This window comes from Microtus ochrogaster, unplaced genomic scaffold (genome assembly GCF_000317375.1).
Source record: "Microtus ochrogaster isolate Prairie Vole_2 unplaced genomic scaffold, MicOch1.0 UNK75, whole genome shotgun sequence".
Classification (NCBI taxonomy): domain Eukaryota; kingdom Metazoa; phylum Chordata; class Mammalia; order Rodentia; family Cricetidae; genus Microtus; species Microtus ochrogaster.
Window position 1 is genome coordinate 493,034 of NW_004949173.1, and position 17,736 is coordinate 510,769.

The 17,736-nt window shown below is 43.1% G+C and overlaps 1 protein-coding gene across 2 annotated transcripts in view; it reads right to left on the reverse strand.

Moving 5' to 3' along the window:
* Pbx1 (PBX homeobox 1) overlaps positions 1-17,736 on the reverse strand; it is a 283,719-nt gene that overhangs the window by 22,989 nt on the left and 242,994 nt on the right. Inside the window, exons 6-8 of one of the 2 annotated variants that reach the window (XM_005370336.2) lie at positions 14,385-14,544; positions 7,912-8,024; positions 6,461-6,550 (exon numbers count right to left, since the gene is read on the reverse strand). In XM_005370336.2, coding sequence (XP_005370393.1) covers positions 6,461-6,550; positions 7,912-8,024; positions 14,385-14,544 — 363 coding nt within the window. The remainder of the gene's footprint in view (positions 1-6,460; positions 6,551-7,911; positions 8,025-14,384; positions 14,545-17,736) is intronic. The other variant, XM_005370338.3, reaches the window with a different exon arrangement.

Consider the following 17,736-nt stretch of genomic DNA (forward strand, 5'->3'; position numbering starts at 1 on the left):
AATAGAGAAGAAGCGTGCAAAAGAAAATACTTGCAGTTGCACTAAGCCCAGAATATGGCTGTCTGGCAGGTGGAAGGTGCACTCTTCTTAAGATACTTCTGGATGTTCATGAGATGATTGGCCTCAGTGTGTGTGTTTGTCTTTGTTTTTTATGTGTATGGGTGTTTTGCTTACATGTATATCTGTGCACCATGTGCTTGCCTGATGCCTACAGAGGCCATCAGAGGGGTTTGGATTCTCAGGGCCTGGAATTAGACAGTTGGGAAACTTGACACTGGGTTCTCTGGAAGAGCAGCCAGTGCTCTTAACCGCGGTGGCATCTTTCTAGCCCCATCATCAGAGTTTTGTATTATTTCAGGTACAGAGTCTTTATAACTCAACCTGTATGTTACATGACATATATGCATTCCTCAAAGATTAAGAAAAATGCTTATGGTTATTGAATGAGAGTGACTGGGCAAATGTGAGGATGAGTGAACAAGCCACTAAGTGATCTGGCCATATTTGCTTATGATATCTTTAAGAGCATTTAAATTGGCAGCTAGGAAAAATGATGAATGTATGTAGCATTACAACACAATTTTTCTTTTTTTTTGATTTATTCACAACTATGAGCTAAAAAGGGGGGCATTTTTCAATTCAGGAGTTGACATGGGGTTAAGTTTCAAAGGTCTTCTGATTTAGGCAGAGTTCTGTCATGAAGGAAAGCTGTCAGAGTCTGGCCATGTGTGTGTGGACCCCTTCATTTTTCTCAGCCCCTTCATGTCACTAGCCTGTGGCTCCTCCCTAGTCCCTGGTCTCAGGATGCAAATGGCATCCAAAGGCATCAGACTGACGGCACATCTGGATACAATTTAACCCTTTCAAAATCCAACTTGAAGTTCAGTGTGTTAAAAGAGAATTAAACTCGGTATTACTAAAATGAGATTTTAAAGATTGGCACATGAATTTAATGATTGCCTCTCTCAGTTCTATAATTTCACATGTAGTAACACCATCTGAACACACGCTGCAAGTCAAAGATCGCTCAGACATGGCTACGAGAAAAGTAAAATTGTGGCATGCAGCTAAGTGTTGCTAAAGAAACCTTGTGATACCCAAATGCTTGACACATGTTTGCTGAAACGATAGGATATTTCTGTCCTAAGGATTTACAGCCTATTTATTTATTTAGAGCCTGTTCCTTTTTTCTCCTCCACCTAACACGAGGAAAGAGAAAAAGCCAAAACACTACACCCACATCACACTCTTTCAAGATACAAGCTTCATCTCTATTTTTCCAGTCCTCTGATTATCGCGAACCAAAAATTAATAAATTCCCTTCCTTCCATAACTGGGTGTCATTGGCATGCTGCCATTACAGAGATAATAGTAACACTCATACTTGCACTAAAACCTTTGAGTAAGCAAAATCTACGGGTGGATTGACACTCCAGGCTGGCTATGGCAAATTCACTCCCTTAACTTACATTTCAAAACAACTTAAAAGAAATAACCTCACCCTACAAGGAAATGGTTCTGCTTTTAGGAATCTCTAACTCCAAAGCGAAGTCAGCCCTCCTCCTTCTGCTGCACATTTCAACTCAGGAGACAAGCTGAGGGGGAAAGTGGGTGGGCTAAAAGTTTGACCTGGTGTCCCTTTAGCTTAGCGACTCAACAGTCACACAGTAGACATGCAGAATTTCTGAGCGAAAAGAGACTTTCGGGTTAGCTCATCGAGGTCGAGATTCTAAGTTTCTTCCTTTCCAGTTCTTCCACTTTTGTGCAAGCGGGGTGTGCAGGCTCCAGCTCCGCAGCAGGAGAGGGGCAATGAGAATCATCAGAGACAGAGCCACCCAACAATCAGACACTCTCGCAGGGATTCCCTCAGGAAGAAAGGGGCTCTGGGGAGAGGGCGATAGGACCTATGGAGAAGATACTCAGCAGCATCACCATACCACACCGGCACATGTTGAGTGAAGGAGGAGTACCTTGAATCTTATTCCATATTAAACACATGTTCCTAAATATTGAGAGACCTGATATTGGTTGTTGTTTCTTTTGTTTTTAAAAGCAGGGTCTTGCTGTGTAGCCCTGACTGACCCATCTCCCTCCTATGCATGCATTGCCATGCCTGGCCTAGAAAGGGATGTTTAAGAACATTTTTGTATTTAAAGTACAGCTTATTTATGCATAAGTGAAGCACTTAAAATAATCATTATTACCAGATACCTTAAGGCTCAGTGGATGCGGCCCTTAAATATGTTTTTAATTTGGTAGCATCTTTTCTTCTCCTGATCGACATTTTTGCCAAACAAAATAAAGAAATAATCTATGTATTTTAAGACCGTACACATTTGCAGGGATGAGAGGTACAATGGGAATAAGAATGCTTTTATGAACTGAAGAGCACAATGGGTTTGAGTGTGAGAAATGGGCGGAAAGGATTATTGGGATGGAAGACACCAAGTAGGAATCGAGTTTGGGTCAGTAAATATGGTTGGGATAGGAATGAGGCAGTGAAGTAAGAATGAAGGGGAGGGACACACATGCAGGTGTCACACAAATGTGAATGCAGGGACTGGAGCAATGGCTCTGTGGCCTAACCTCTAAGGTCACCAGGCACTCAGATGGTGTGCAGACAGAGGAGGAGGTTAAAGATGTAACCAGGTCAAGGTCAGTGGACCACATGAATTGGAAGCCAGGGTTTAAGGAGAGGTAGCTTGGGCCTATGGAAAATCTTGTATGTGGATTCAAGAGTCCGGTCCTGCTTAGGCAGGCAGAAAAGACTGCTAATTACTTCTGACCAAAGAATGGCACTAGAAGACTTCAGTGGGTATGTTCAAGAGAGGCAAACCGAAGACAGCAACAGCACAGAGCCTGCTGCAGAAGTCTATGGACTACTTCCAGAACTAGGAGGGTGTCAGGGGATATGAAAGAAAGACTCTAATAGTTAGTTAGACGTTCCTCACCAATGTTGATTAACAGAGAAGGGGAACAGACAGAAAAGTCTCCCTGAACTACTTACACCTCTCTACATGAATTGAAAATTGCCCCTGATCATATGAAAACAAACAATTTAAGGAGGTGTAATTTAGCATTCTCGGTGCTAACAAGAGGGTCCTGAGGTCTTGAATAACTCTGTGCCCATCTTAAATTCATGCCTTTACATCTGATTGATGCCCTAACCTACCCTTAATAGGAAATACCTTCTGCAAAAACTGTTCATAAAGAGGAGAAAAGGATCAAACCAGAGAGTTATCGCTTGAAGCACTTCACAGTGTACTCATGTGAAACAACTTGCACCTAGCCAGTCTCTTTGCTACTCACTTCCTTGTTTCCCCCAAAGCATCTCCTGATGCCAGGCTTATCAAGATAGGTTATTTACCTACTAACATTATAGGATGTTACCTCTACACCATCGTAATCCCACTGCTCAGAGCTTGGCTAAAGACGAGAGTTTCATATTTTACACGACTTAAAAATAGACACTAGTTGGAGAAGATAAGGGTGCTGTGGAAACCCAGCCAGGGAGCAGATGAACGCTGCCCAGAAAATGTCCTCCATCAAATGAGACACAACCCAGAGCCCAGCTGGGAATTCCATTGCTGCTTTGGGTTTAGGGATTGTTTATTTTTGCTTTTTGGCTCGGATCTTTCATTCCTGTCCTTGTCTCTTCTTGGGTCTCCTCCCTTTTTCTCTTTTTCTATCTTGGCAGCTAGAACCCTACTCTGTATATGCCCCTGCCCCAGCTTCTAATACCAACATCTAAAAATACATCTTGCTACAACACTCCTCGTCTTCTGCAGGTAGCACATTTAAAAACTGACACCAAAGCAACAGATCCTACCACCGCTGTCCTTTGATGCACTTAGCCTGTGTATTAAAGACTCAGAAATAAAGCACAATTTATAGGGGGGAAAGCAATACACACAAGTGCCTCTTTCAAGTGGCATCGTCCAGCCTCGTCTTTGCGCTGGGCTTATGTAATCATACATAACTGTCTACACATGGTTGTTATACTCTGTCTGAAATGATCTCCAGCCCAACGCATGACGTCAAAAGGGTCAATACTGGACATGTCCTTTCCCTGGCCCCATCCAGCCCTGCTCACTACAGTGCAGCAGTTTGGATGGAAAAAATAAGATGCCAAATAAGAAACGGTTCGACTCATCTCGTACTGAGTCATAAGTACTTCCTTTGCTTTCTTTTTTGTGTTTATCTATTTTTGTCCCCACATCTTATACCTTTTTCATATTCTCCTCCTTCACGTGTGCACAAAATTATTTCTGGAAAAGTCTAATACCTCCCAAACATTCAGTGGTACACAGATGCATGGCTTTAATGCCAGATACCCAGCTCCTGCCTTCACTCAGACTCCCTTTGAAAGCACATGTACTACATCGAACCCTGTGCTCCCCTAGGCAGACTTCCCAGGAAGGCACCACCAACACTATGATAACAATGGGAAGAATCTCTTCCCTGAACTTTTCTAGGAAATGACATGACTGTTCAAAGCATGTTCAACAAGACAGGCTGGCCTTTCCTTTCTTCCCAAAGAGAGATCAACAGTTAGGCTACTGAACTAGGAAGAGATTCTGCTTAAAGGTATGAGAAAGAATACTTGCTGGGTGGTGGTGGTGCACACCTTTAATCCCAGCACTCAGGTAGCAGAGGCAGGAGAATCTCTGAGTTCAAAGTCAGCCTGCTCGACAAAGCAAGTTCTAGGACAACCAGGACTGTTACACAGAGAAACCCAACCTTGAAACCCCCATCCCCAAAAGAATTCTTGACTGTAATCAACAATATATGCACCCCCACCCGATTTTTTTTATTACCTAATGACAGGCTCCCTGCTACCATATTTTTACCAAGCTGTTAGTCAATCCATGTCTGAGGCTCTCTAGTGGTGGGAGACCTTGACTGTCACAAAGGCTAGTTTGGACCTATTATGGTGGGTACTTGGAATCCATTTCCCTGGTGCTTTTACTCAGTAAACTTATCCTGATGAAGCCGATCCCTCTCTGTGAGAGCAGCATTAAACTTGTTATCCATTACCCATACTTTCTCTTCTATGGGATAAAAATTCCTCTTCTTTACGTGTGAGTAGTTTGTGTATGTGCTTGTGTGGATGTGTGCACGGGTGCACGTGGGTGAGTGTACACGTGTTATATGTGTATGTTGAGGTCAGAGGTTGAAGACTGCTATCTTCCTTGATTGTGCTCCGCTTCACATCTTAAGACTAGGTCTCTCTCACTAGGCTCTCTCGCTAAGGAGCTGTAGGGATCTGCCTGCCTCTGCCGCCCTAGTGACGGGTTTATGGATGTGCTGTCAGGTGAGTTTTTAAATTGGTGCTACGGGTCCAGCTTAGGTGTTCACGTTTGCAAAGCAGGCACTCGACCGATGGAGCTATTAGCTCCACCATTCCTCTTTTTAAAAGAACTATTCTTCATCTGATGCGCTCTTCTCTTGATTCCTTCCAGATCTGCCATAATTGGGTAGAACGAGACTCAACGCAGAGTTGAAGAGGCCATCCCCCATGTCCTTGTAGACATATGCCTCAATTAGAACAGACTGAGATCACATTATTAAATCAGGACTGCATTGCCTTCCTTCCACTCCTAACTTACTTTAATCATGACGACAACAAACAATAACAATGACTCTCATCAACCAACCACAGCTCTGCTTTCTTTCAGCAGTTCCAAGCCAATCATCCCAACGGAACCTCCCGCAACCCCTAAAAGACTGGAAATCACCCCTGATCCAAAGGACAGCCTCCTTTTCCCTCATGTCCCAGCCTGCTGTCATCGCTGCTGAGATAGCAGACGATTGATCTGAGAAATCAAGTTGGATTGCTGTCCCAAATCTACACTCGGTTCTCCTTGTGTCTGTCTGATCGATTTCACTCTGTGCGACATAGCTTGTCGCTATGAATTTTCATGCTAGTCAGGAGCCGCCAGCGCACCCAAGAACAAGAGGAAGATGGTCACACCCCCTCCCTGTCCCTTCAACATACTAGACCTTCGTGTCGATCCTTGAAAATCATCTATCGGCAGATTTGGAAAAAAAGGTATTTTATTTTTATGGCCACAATCCTGGCCGCAATGGATCTGGGCCGCTGGTTTTCCTCTCCAGATGCCCTGGTCTCAGACTGTGGTGACATTTCCTACCACTGTTATACTAGGTGTCACCTGTTTAGCAGCTCCTCTCAGCTGAATGCATGTGGCCGCAGGTGCCACGCAAACGCTGATTGTGTCTGACAGCCCTAGACGCCAGCTGCCTGCATGAAGCCTGCCCGATCACCACTTTTTTTCATGGGGTGGATGCTGCCGATGGCATGACCGATACAGAAACAAGAAACTAGGTGACTGTAGAGGGAAGACAAGCCCTACTAAGTGGCATTCTGGGCCCTGTGGCTTTGAAATAATTGGCAGTGATAGAATAGAAACAAAGGGTTTGGGGAGCCTTGTTTGCTTACACTGATGCCCTGCGGACTGTACATCTGACTGGCTGCGAGTCCGTCACTGTATCCTCCTGTCTGGCTGATAACATGGCGAAGGGTATCCACCTAGACAGAAGCAACAACAGAGAAGCAATTAGTCGGGGAGGTGGGGGGGAGATGTGGCGCATTATCGTCTCACAGGCTACTGTTGTGGCATCCCACATTAAAGCAATCATTTTGGAGATACTCTTCCTGGGGGGAGAGTCCATGAGGAAGAGGCCAGGACTCCCCCTCATGACAAATCCATTGTTACTTCAGAGTTCAGTGAAACAGTAAAAGCAAACTTGGGTTCCCCAAACTGAGACAGATTGCGGAGCTGTGTGAGGTGACAGGGACTGTGGTGCTAGAGGGGGTGGAGGGGAGAGGACGGAGATGTTCCCCCCACTGCCACTTCTCTTCCCTAAAGATCATCCCATGCAACTTGTAGGAGAGCCAAGGTTCCGTTTAATCTTGGGCAGCCGTGTCACGTGTCATAGGAGACTGACATAAAGACCCCGGTTTTTTCTTGTTGTTGTTTGTTTTTTGTTTGTTTTTTTTTAATCAAGGATGATGGTAAGTCGTTTGGTCACATGACCAAAGTCTGCCTGTATCACCTCAAATTTGTTTTCAGGCAGTGCTTCCTGTGCAAGGGGCTGAGTCACCAGCCAGCTGTCTATTCCAGGCACGTAATGCTTTCTGTCCCATGTGCCGGATAGGACACATGGGTAGCTGTGGCTCATATCTTCCCAAGTCATTGTGACCCAGAGCATACGACTTCACCCTCTCGCGTCATACTTCATGCTGAGATAGCAGGATGGCCTCCCGAGGTATCTGTCTTGAAAGCGGATAGTTTTCCTAAGTAGCACTGAGGTTTTTACACATGACTGATTTTTGGTTTCCAGTGTGGTCTTATCATCAGACACTCGAGTCCATTGACCTCAAGGGTGACTAAGCGTATGTGTTTAGTCAAGCTGGCTTGGTCATTTTAAAGTTTAAAATGAAAACAGGAGATCTCAGGGCATTTGCCTGACCACTGATGACTTCTTTATGTTAGCCAAGCCTGGAGATGGGAAAGCAGCAGATGAGAAGGAGACTCGGAAGAGAGAGTGGGCTGAAAATCCTTTCCCCTCGAAGACAAATGAAGCTGCCAGTCCCAGCTGCCTCACAGGCCTCCTTCACCCCACTCTGCACTTCCTCTCTTCCTGCCTTCCTAGCGTGACTGACAAGCCAGAGCCAAACATACTCACAAAGCATGGCCACGCTCCCCTATGGTAATGGTTGTATTTTCTATTTTGTTTTGTTTTGATTTGGTTTGGTTGCTGTGTATCTGCCTTTCCCTTCCTTTCTTTTTGGCTTTTCCCTGCCTGGACAGAAGCACGAAGCTGATACACCTGAAGGCTCTTGGACACTCCTGAATTCACCTGGTGGCATATTGGCTGGGTCCCTACCTGTGATTGCACGTTGGCTCCAACCTGGGCCCCTTGGTAAGAATCCCCATTGAGTGACTGCACGCTCATGAACAAATCTCCAGAGTTTGACATGTTAAAAGAACTGGAAGAACCTGGAAAGGAAAGAGTGAGGCACCTGAATCACAGAAAGAAAAAGGCTTGACCCCGCAACCAACAGCCAAGAGGAGTAGGACATGCAAAGCAACCCCCCCAAATCAAATGTAAGACGACAAGGACAACCACAGAGCCTGGTTAGTAGCATGAAGAACAGAGCAAGCAAGAGGGTGCACACTGTCGCTGTTACATGAAGTCATCGAGACCGCTTTCTGCTAGCAACTGGAAGCTGAGAAAGGGAAGTTGAATCCTTCTCGTGTAGTCTATGTAAGATTTTGCTTTCATGGCTCTCATGTTCTAGGCTTGGCCAAGAGGTCAATAAGACAGAGATTGTGGCCAATGGTATGGGCTGACCAGTGATATTTCCGCCGCCATAACTAAGCATCAGGACACCCTTTGTGGATTCTACATATGCTTTGCTGACCCCATCTACTCACACAGGGGCAGCACACAGGAGCGTGCACAGAGGCAATGTCTCCCAAAGTCTACTGATACTCTCGGTTTCTAGAAATAAGGGAAACTTCCTTACTATGTGGAAACCACAAAGATTTCAAGATTATGTGAGAATGGCCCATTCTTCCTATCAGTTGCCAGAATTCAGAAAGATGAAGCAGAACACTAGGCCAAGAATTTCAAGCATGCATGAGATGCTTCTAGAAGTTTTTAAAGTGGGTCTCCAGAACGGGGGGTCAGCCATGGGCTTTCACCTCCCAGAGATGGAAGTCCCATGTGGTTGGCTTTAGATCCTTCCACAGTCTCTTATGGGGTGAACCTAGCCCAAGCTCACCCTGAACACCAGCGCTTATGGAAGCTAATTGGAGCTCCAAACTCATCGTGCAATGCAAAGGAAAGAAAGCTCAACGTGCAAGGTTTGGTTAAAAACATGACATTAGCCTGGCAAAGAAGAGACCTCAGGGACCCAGGTCAGTTGCTCTGTGTGACTTCTAAGCCTGTGCTCTTGTGTGAGTCTTCTGGCAGCCACCACCAATGGGGAGTCACCTAGCAATGACTCATGCCCCCCATCTGATGCATTCTGTCTCTTCTCCCAAGACAGGGATGTAAACCCTGCAAGTTACAAGTCTGTCCACAGCTAAGCAGAGGAGAAGAGGAGAAGGCCTTTCCTTTTCACTCGGAGAACTGTCACTTAACGGTGTGTTCTCCTCTCTGCCCCAGTAACTGATACATGACTGTATACTGTGTCATTACACGTTGATACACGACTGTATACTGTGTCATCACACGCTGATACACGACTGTATATTGTGTCATCACACACTGATACATGACTCTATACTGTGTCATCACACACTGATACACGACTGTATACTGTGTCATTACATGTTGATACATGACTGTATACTGTGTCATGACATGTCTGCAACAAGAGCCATTTAGGAGAGCCAGGCATTTGTAATCTTGGGGACAACCACCAGTTAAGAACCATCTCCATTTTTCTTAATTCTAGGGAGTGTGCATCTTCATACAAGAAGCTGTGCAACTGTATTTCTATAAAAACTGATGCTGCCTCTAGCCCTCTTCTCATTTCTGCTTTTCTATGCAAAGGGAATGGCTATCTTCATGGTTGAGAGAGAACTTAAATATTAAAAAAAGGACTGTGTCTCGTCTGGCACATATTTCTTTCTGTAGCTTATCGAAATGGAATTAGAAACACTGGATCTTAGCAAAACAGGAATAAGATCTCATCATGTGTGATTTATATTCAGTCAGTGGAAAGATTTGGCCTGTAACTTCCCTCCATTAGTACGACACACTATATTTGAACCCATCTTCCCCAGCTATGGAAGAAGCAACATGTATTGTAGATCAAACTCTTACGGCTGTATAGCATATCCAGGCATTGACAGACAAGTTGTGACCCCATTAGATAAAGTTTGTAATCATAGAGACATGGCCTAAGCAATAAAGTCATTGCAATATAAAGGTCTTGTCCAGTAACTTATTGGAACCAAGAACGTACACAATAGCCATATTTATGTCATCAGATTTCCCATGCTTCTTAGCTCCAAAGTGATGAGTTTTCAGCCCAGGTATTTCATTTCTTTCCCACTCTCAGATACCATGTAACAATCACACATGCTGTATGCCCGGCTGAGGGTTTAATGGTAACCACTACATAACCTGTGCCATGGGAGAAATCCCCAAAGGGCTACACTGATGCCAAGGAGCATGGCATCCATAGAAGCATGCAGACATGGAGTGTACTTTATTTACAAGATGTACACTGCAATTGACATAGATGATTTTAAAAATATATATATGTGCATAGATAAATTGTAAATATGCCTGGCTGTGTAATATACACAGGGATAAACATGCGCATACAAATGTACTTCTTGTACAAATGCATTTGTGTCAGAGCAGTAATTGTAGAAATCGTCCCTCGAGCTCTTGCCTGTGCTGTTTCAGCATTTCGTGGTCTCTGTACACCCAGGTATGGCACTGTCGTGGCTCTCTGGTGAGAATTTGGAGGCAGTGATGGTGTGGATGGAAGGGACCAAGTATGTCTAGTGCCACAGTAAAGTCTACACAAGTCCCAAAGTGTGGTGGTGTGCTCTTCACCCGGCACTGAAGGGTGGGAATAAATGGCTTCTTGAATGGAGAGCCTCCTGAGAAGCACATCCTTCCCGGACAGTGAATGGGCTTTCTTGGAAGTGCTGTGGAATTCCCAAAGAGTAGCTGCATATTACCACGTTTGCTGAGACCACCCAGCCACTTTATCTGCAGGCTGCGGGGAGTAATTAGCAAAGACTAGAAGCATGCTTCAAGATGTGCTGGCAGTGAGAAGGTCCAGAATTTGACTTAGGAATGAAGGCAAGTGTACACACACAGATCCTTGAGGTGTGTGCAGACTGACATCTGCACTTAATTAGACAGAGAAGAAATAAAGGATCACTCGGGATTCTAAGGCGTTTGCTTGGGCAAGCAGTACGACATGAAAATGTGCGAGCATCCATTTTCATAAGGCAAGTTCCTGAAGACAGTATTTTCACTTCGAATCATCTTTAGGAGTCTAAAGCTTATTCAGAAAAACTAAACAAACAAACAAAACCCAAATGTGCAATAAAACCCAACTAACTTAATAATAAAATATAACTTAAACCCAGAGCATGGTTTCCCAGTTTTGACAATGCAGGCTGGATAATCCTTTGCTGTGGGGAATATCTTATGCCTTGTGGGATGGCTAAGTGGCTCTTCATTTCCAACTATTTATGTCAGTAACACCCTTTAAAACGATGACAACGAAAACCATCTCCAGATACTACTGAATGTCTCCTAGGCTACATACTAACCCCTAGTTGAGAACCAATGACCCACAACAAAGGTTATATGCCTTAAAAAACTCAAAATGTCTAAAAGTATGAGCTCATGGCTCCTCTTCATATATATTTTATGAAGCAGTTACCTGGCAAATATTGCTTTAATTTCTGTCATCTAAAAACATCATGTTTCCCATGGATGAGGTGATTGGCCTGACTCAGCCAGCCCTCCATGTCATCTGAGAGGACAGAGGACAGATCTTATTACTAGATATAAACCTAATCACATCTCACTGTTGCTTCCATGAAAGCATTTGCCTTTTTCTGAGTCTTCAGTTCATGCTTTTATAATCTTTTCAAACATGGGAAAAGGAGAGCTCATTACTTAGGGTTTTTCTGGTTGTGTTATACCCAAGGCTTTTTACAATGATGTCAATTGGTCCTCTCGTTCCCTGCACCCTCCCTCTCAACTGCTTTCCTTTCATTCTTTCCCATCGCTGCATGTTGCCCACCTCTGCTAAAAGACACAGTCACATCTGCTGAAAGTCTCTCTACACTTGCAAATTCCCTGGCAGAACCTAGCTCCAAGTGATTTTTATGATGTGGGGCTACAGGAAAGGAGGCAAAGTCTACTGAAGAAACGGGGCTATGTAAGTGTGGTCTCGCTAGCCACCCTGGAGTGCTCTTCCCTACACAAAAGCCAGGGGAAGGAAGGGGATTTATTTGTAGTATTGTCTTTCGTGCAGTGGAAATGAGTATGTAAAGTAAGCAAAGACGCTGGGAGAATTTCCATTTCCAGACTGAGAACATAAAACTGTCCTGGGTGCCAAAATCCAGGACTTCAAAACCTACCCAAATATCTTTTCATATATTAACCTCTTATTTACAATCTCTTTCCATTACCGTTTCTCCTTTGAAATTACTGAAGAGCTGGCACACGATATAATAAACACTCAATGTAAAAGTTTGAGCACTTATCCTCCACTCTATGCCATGATTTAGGCTGCTAAAAGCTGAAGAAAATACAGAAAAACCCATTTATACCTTTTCCTGTTAAGACACCTATCTTCTAAAATTCCAAGCTATTACACATCTACAATAGTGTTTCCTTTGGTCTCTGTATTAGAGAACACTACAAAGGGTTCCTCTGCAAATTATTTCCAACAACTTAGGCACAACTGGAAGCCTTAGTGCAAGTTTTCCATAATAATGTCCTTTGTATTGAGAATAGTCATACGAAGTTTAAGTCACCAGAAAATTCCTTAGGAAACTGTAATCAGACTGACATTCTATAAGAGCCAACATAATTCTTAAACACAGAGTGGGGGTTAAAATGCTTACTTTTCTCTTTTTAAGGGCTTTAGGAAAGAAAAATAGTTATGGATTTAGTAATGAAGGGAGCCCACAGGGCCCTTCTAAGGACTAGTCATAAATCACACGAAGCCATCTGTGATGCAGATAGAGCAGGGACAGGGAAAAAGTCATTTTGATATCTGTTTTGCATTATGATAACCTCTGCAGGAGTGCTGAGTGCATTTTTGCTAATATTGACAGAATTATACTTCTTCCAAAGAGATAAGTGAGACTGCCTGCCTAGCGTTGCAGCTCGCCTTGTGATGCCTGGTATGAAATCTTTAATAATCGACCAGATTGGAAAGGAAAGGAGGAAACTCTGGTTATTGAACCTGTTAGCCTGGATCCTTTATCAACCACACCATGACGAGGAAGAAGAACACTGGCCAACAACAACAACATCAAAACCAACAGAAATGTCAAAAATAGTGTGTTCTTCGGGGTCACCTGGCCTGCATGTCTGAGAAACATTAAACTGGATCACATTAGTCAGTGTTGTATGATGGGAAGGGTTACAAAGCCAAGGGCTCTCTTCATGCGTGATTCCAACTAAACAAAAGAAGATCTTGGTAGTATATAGCCCAGGGCCTTGGAGAACCTGATGCTAACAAATTAGTTCAAAGAGAGGCTCACAGAAGAAGTGAGTGGGGCCCTAAAGGTAGCCAGTGACAAAGGCGGCAAAGGGCAGGAAGAAGCCCTTTTGTGAACAGCTACACTGTGAGGTTAAAGTCATGATATACTCAAAGAAATCCCAGAAATCCCAGATTTGCAACCATGTTATGATGCGATACAATTAGATTTGCTAGTATTGGTATCATCAGACTTAGAAGTGCATTACACATTCCAAATAAATATATTTCATCTGTTATGGAGAAGGATAACTGATACTAAACATATTTAATACAGAAATGTCTGTGTTCCCTTTATCCACTCCAGCAGAAGTCTCAACATGCTTTCTACAGCATGCAAGCATGAAGGTTATATTTCCTATATTACTGACTTTTACTGGCATCATGGAAATTCAGAAGTGATGGGGGCATTTTCCATATGTACTTCTAGGTCAGCCTAAAGTCTACATTTAGTGGTACAATGCATGTTTGCAGAAATAAAACTTAGACCCAGGGTAAATGATTGAAATTATAATATGAACACTCAAGTCTGAAAGGTCTGAATTAACAGCTTGCAATTTTCCCGATCGTTTTCATAAAGAAAGCCAATAAAACAAAACAATAGAGAATAATATCTCTAAACAGCATCGAGGAAATACTGTAGCCTGGCTCTGCATTAGAATTTGCTAATGAGATCTTTGCTAGAAGCGCAGACATTCCTGCACAAAATGAACGCCAGCAGAAGACCCAGACATTATACTACGGGGACAGCAAGGTAAACGAGGACAGAAACATCATATGAGAACCCAAAGGAACAGCCTCTAAGCATTAAGTTTGATCTGGGAGTTTAGAGGACTCATTAAAGCCAAACAATGTACCTCCATTTTTAAGGTAAACAAATGCATTACAACATAAACCTGGAGACAGCCCCATCTCACAAACACATCACCCTTTTGACTTGACAACAAAACCCAAAAGTGTCACTAACAACAAATAATAATTGAATGTATAAATCGATGAACCAAAAAAATTGTAAGAATTAAAGTCTCAAAGTAGGAAAAACAAATATGCAAATGGAGAACAATCCCCCCCCCCCCCCCGAATCAAAGAAGAAACTAACCCGCTGAGTTGGGAGTGGAGGGCGAGTTAGCTTGGCTTCCGTGGGCTGACACATTGGTGGCAGTGACAGCCGTTTTGGCAGCATAAATATTGGCTTCCTCTTGAAATTTACCTATGTTCTTCTTGTACCGGATCCGCTTATTTCCAAACCAGTTTGATACCTGGAGTGGTAGGAGAGATGGCAGAATTAGCATTTTACCCTTCAGAAGAGAAACGTAAGAGTCTGGGAAGGGCTGGGAGGGCTGGAATACTATGACCTCACTTATGGCTTTTGTACTATCAGTTAAAACCACGGAAGTAAAGGCAGCTCCTCAAAAAGAGCAATGACCTACTATGGGTTCTCTAAAATCCCACAAGAGCGCTATGACAGCTACTCTCCTATGGAAGACTTGCTCACTGAAGCTGGGACTCTTCAACTTAGAATTTTCCATTTGCTTATTTCCTAACTTATGATATTTAAATAAACATTTATTTTGTTTATGTTTGTTTGCTCTTTTTCAAAGCAATGCTAAAGCTGTCATTGTATCAAAATACAGACTTCTAAAATGTTCACATAAATCTATACCAGTATATGGATGCTTCTATGCATACACTAAGTTGAAATTTTTATCAGTTAAATGATCTTACTATAAACTTTGATTCTTAGCTGTATTGTGCTATAGACTTTATCAATATAGTTTCTCTCATTGCCTTACACAAAGTTTGGCCTTATGTATGGAACAAAAGAAGCCAAGCAATTGATGCATACAACTAATTATTACTTTGAATTCCTGCTTTCAAACGTTAAAACCGATGAACACAATAAACCTAATTTACTTTCTTTTGTTCTTCTATTTCCTTCCTATGGCTCAGAGCAGTTGTTGTGGCTCAACTTCAGTGGCTACTTCTTCCCCATTTTTACAAAGACTTCTACAAGAAAGGAGTTGGGGCATACGCTGACGTTTATCCCCCAAGTTCTGCCTCGGGGAGGGACATCTAATAACACCTTACATTTCAACGTGATTTTGGACCACAGGATTGTGGCTTTTATCTAATTACAAAACAAACTCTGAAAACTGATGAGGGAAGAGCAAGTTGATCACACATGTAACAAACATACCTCATATAGAATTCATAGTCAACCTTCCATCAACAATGGCAGATAAAGAAACTGTAAGGTAAAACCACCTTATTTTTGAATGCATTCACAAAGCTAACACATCTTATCCGACTAGCTAACAGTCAAAGGCCTACGTGGCTCACACTGCAGCAGAAAGGCCAATCTTTATTATGAAAACCAGTGCAATATTAGCAAACAAGAGAGAAAAAAATTCAATACTAAACTGCTTTATTTGTTGCAGATGCAGAAAAGCAGAGCTAAACTGGAGGAGGAAGGGCGCTTCTGAGTATGACTCAGGGCCATGCCAAGTCTACCTGCACTCTAAAATTCAAATTCCTCTTGATCTAACTTTCACTGTTCATATGAATCAATCACAATTATCATTGCTTATTGATTTCTATGTGTAATGGGGCGGGGTGGAGAAAGGGGTTGGAGCGTATTTCAAAAGCAACTGGAGAAAAGAGGGAAAGATGAAGGTGGTTTAGAAGGACCTTCCGGGAAGAAAGAAATGACCCAGGTCCAGGGCTGTGTTTTGCAAAAGACTTCCTGTTTACATTAGAAGAGGCCTTATTTGGAAGACTCAGGCATTTCCTACCGTGTGTACATAGCGCTATCATCTATCTCAGATAAGATGTAGAGTCGGTGTTTCCTTAATTAATACTCAACTGTCATAGACTAACGGCCTAATATGTGTCAGGCGCTAGGGATGCATATGGATGAGATAGCATGAGTCAGCCAATACAGAAAGAATAATAGGTTTTGTGGGAAGTGTTTGATTTACATCTCAAGCACGTTATGTTTCAAGAGCCTATGGGCAGAGCCATGGCAAAATCCAGGGGGAAGTGATATACATGAGTTTAGTGTTCCGGGACAAAAGCCCCATCTGGATATTCAAATGGAGTTACATTTGTAGCTGGGAGTGCGTGGAATGGTGCTTTTCTGAGTTAAGTATTCACAGATGGTTTGAGAAAACAGATTCCAGGCCCTAGTCTCAAAGATTCGGATACAGGGTTGGTATAAGACTCAAGGGGCTGTGTTTCTCACAGCTCACAGGTGATATCTTCCTCCTGCTGCTGCTGCTGCTGCTGCGGTGGTGGTGGTGCTGCTGCTGCTGGGGCCCAAGGACCATACTCTTGTGGAATATTAGTTTAATGATGCAAAGATGTGATGTGTTCTTTTATGTTGCATTTGTTGAACTCTGTGAAGCTGTGTGACTTTGCCTGTCTAAAACACCTGATTGGTCTAATAAAGAGCTGAATGGCCAATAGCTAGGCAGGAGAGAGATAAGCGGGGCTCCAGACAGAGAGAATAAATAGAAGAAGTAAGGTGAGGCATGAGAAAAAGAGGAGAGAAGGAGGCCAGGGGCCATCCACTCAGCCACACAGCCAGCCAGAGTAAGAAGTACAGAAAGGTATATAAAATAGAGAAAAGTAGAAGTCCAGAGGCAAAAGGTAGATGGATAATTTAAGTTAAGAAAAGCTGGCTAAAAATAAGCCAAGCTAAGGCTGGACATTCATAAGTAAGAATAAGTCTCTGTGTATTTATTTGTGAGCGGGGTGGGTGAGCCCCCAAAGAACAACAACAACAATAACAACAAAAACTATAGCATACTCAGAATAGCACTCACATGGACGGGGGGGCCTTTGGGGATCCCAGGGAGAAGATGGTCATTGGAGGCATTTCAGAGGGATTTAGGTATATGTGCTCATTTTTGTAGGGGGTCATGAGAGTAGCCAATAGCTTCTCAGTACATGTCAAAAGAAGTAGCGGCTGAAAGTAGATGATTAAGGTCCACTGAGTGGGTCATGTACTGATAAAAGCTAGGAAAAGAAATGTGTGGACTTCAAGATGGAGTGGGGATGGCTCGGGGGAAAAGAGGAAGGCCAGAAATAAGGGTACCAAGAAACCAAAAATGGATCCCATGAGTCTAATGCTAAAAAGGGTGGCTCCCGAGCTTCCACCTCATAAAGAAACTTAATACTTCACTAGATCTGAGAAACAGATACACCTTTAACATGTATGCTCCAATCAGCCATGATCAGTAAGTGGTGTAATGAAAACCCTTCAAAGGTAAGAGTGAATCTTCTAAAATATCACATTGACCATCGTCTACAAAGAATATTCTACAAATGGTATCATGTAGTTTCCCACCAGGATTTGCTTGATAATGTGGAGCAGCTTAGCCTGACTAGTGTTGTTATTGTTATTGTGGTGGTGGTGGTGGTTGTGTGTGTGTGTGTGTGTGTGTGTGTGT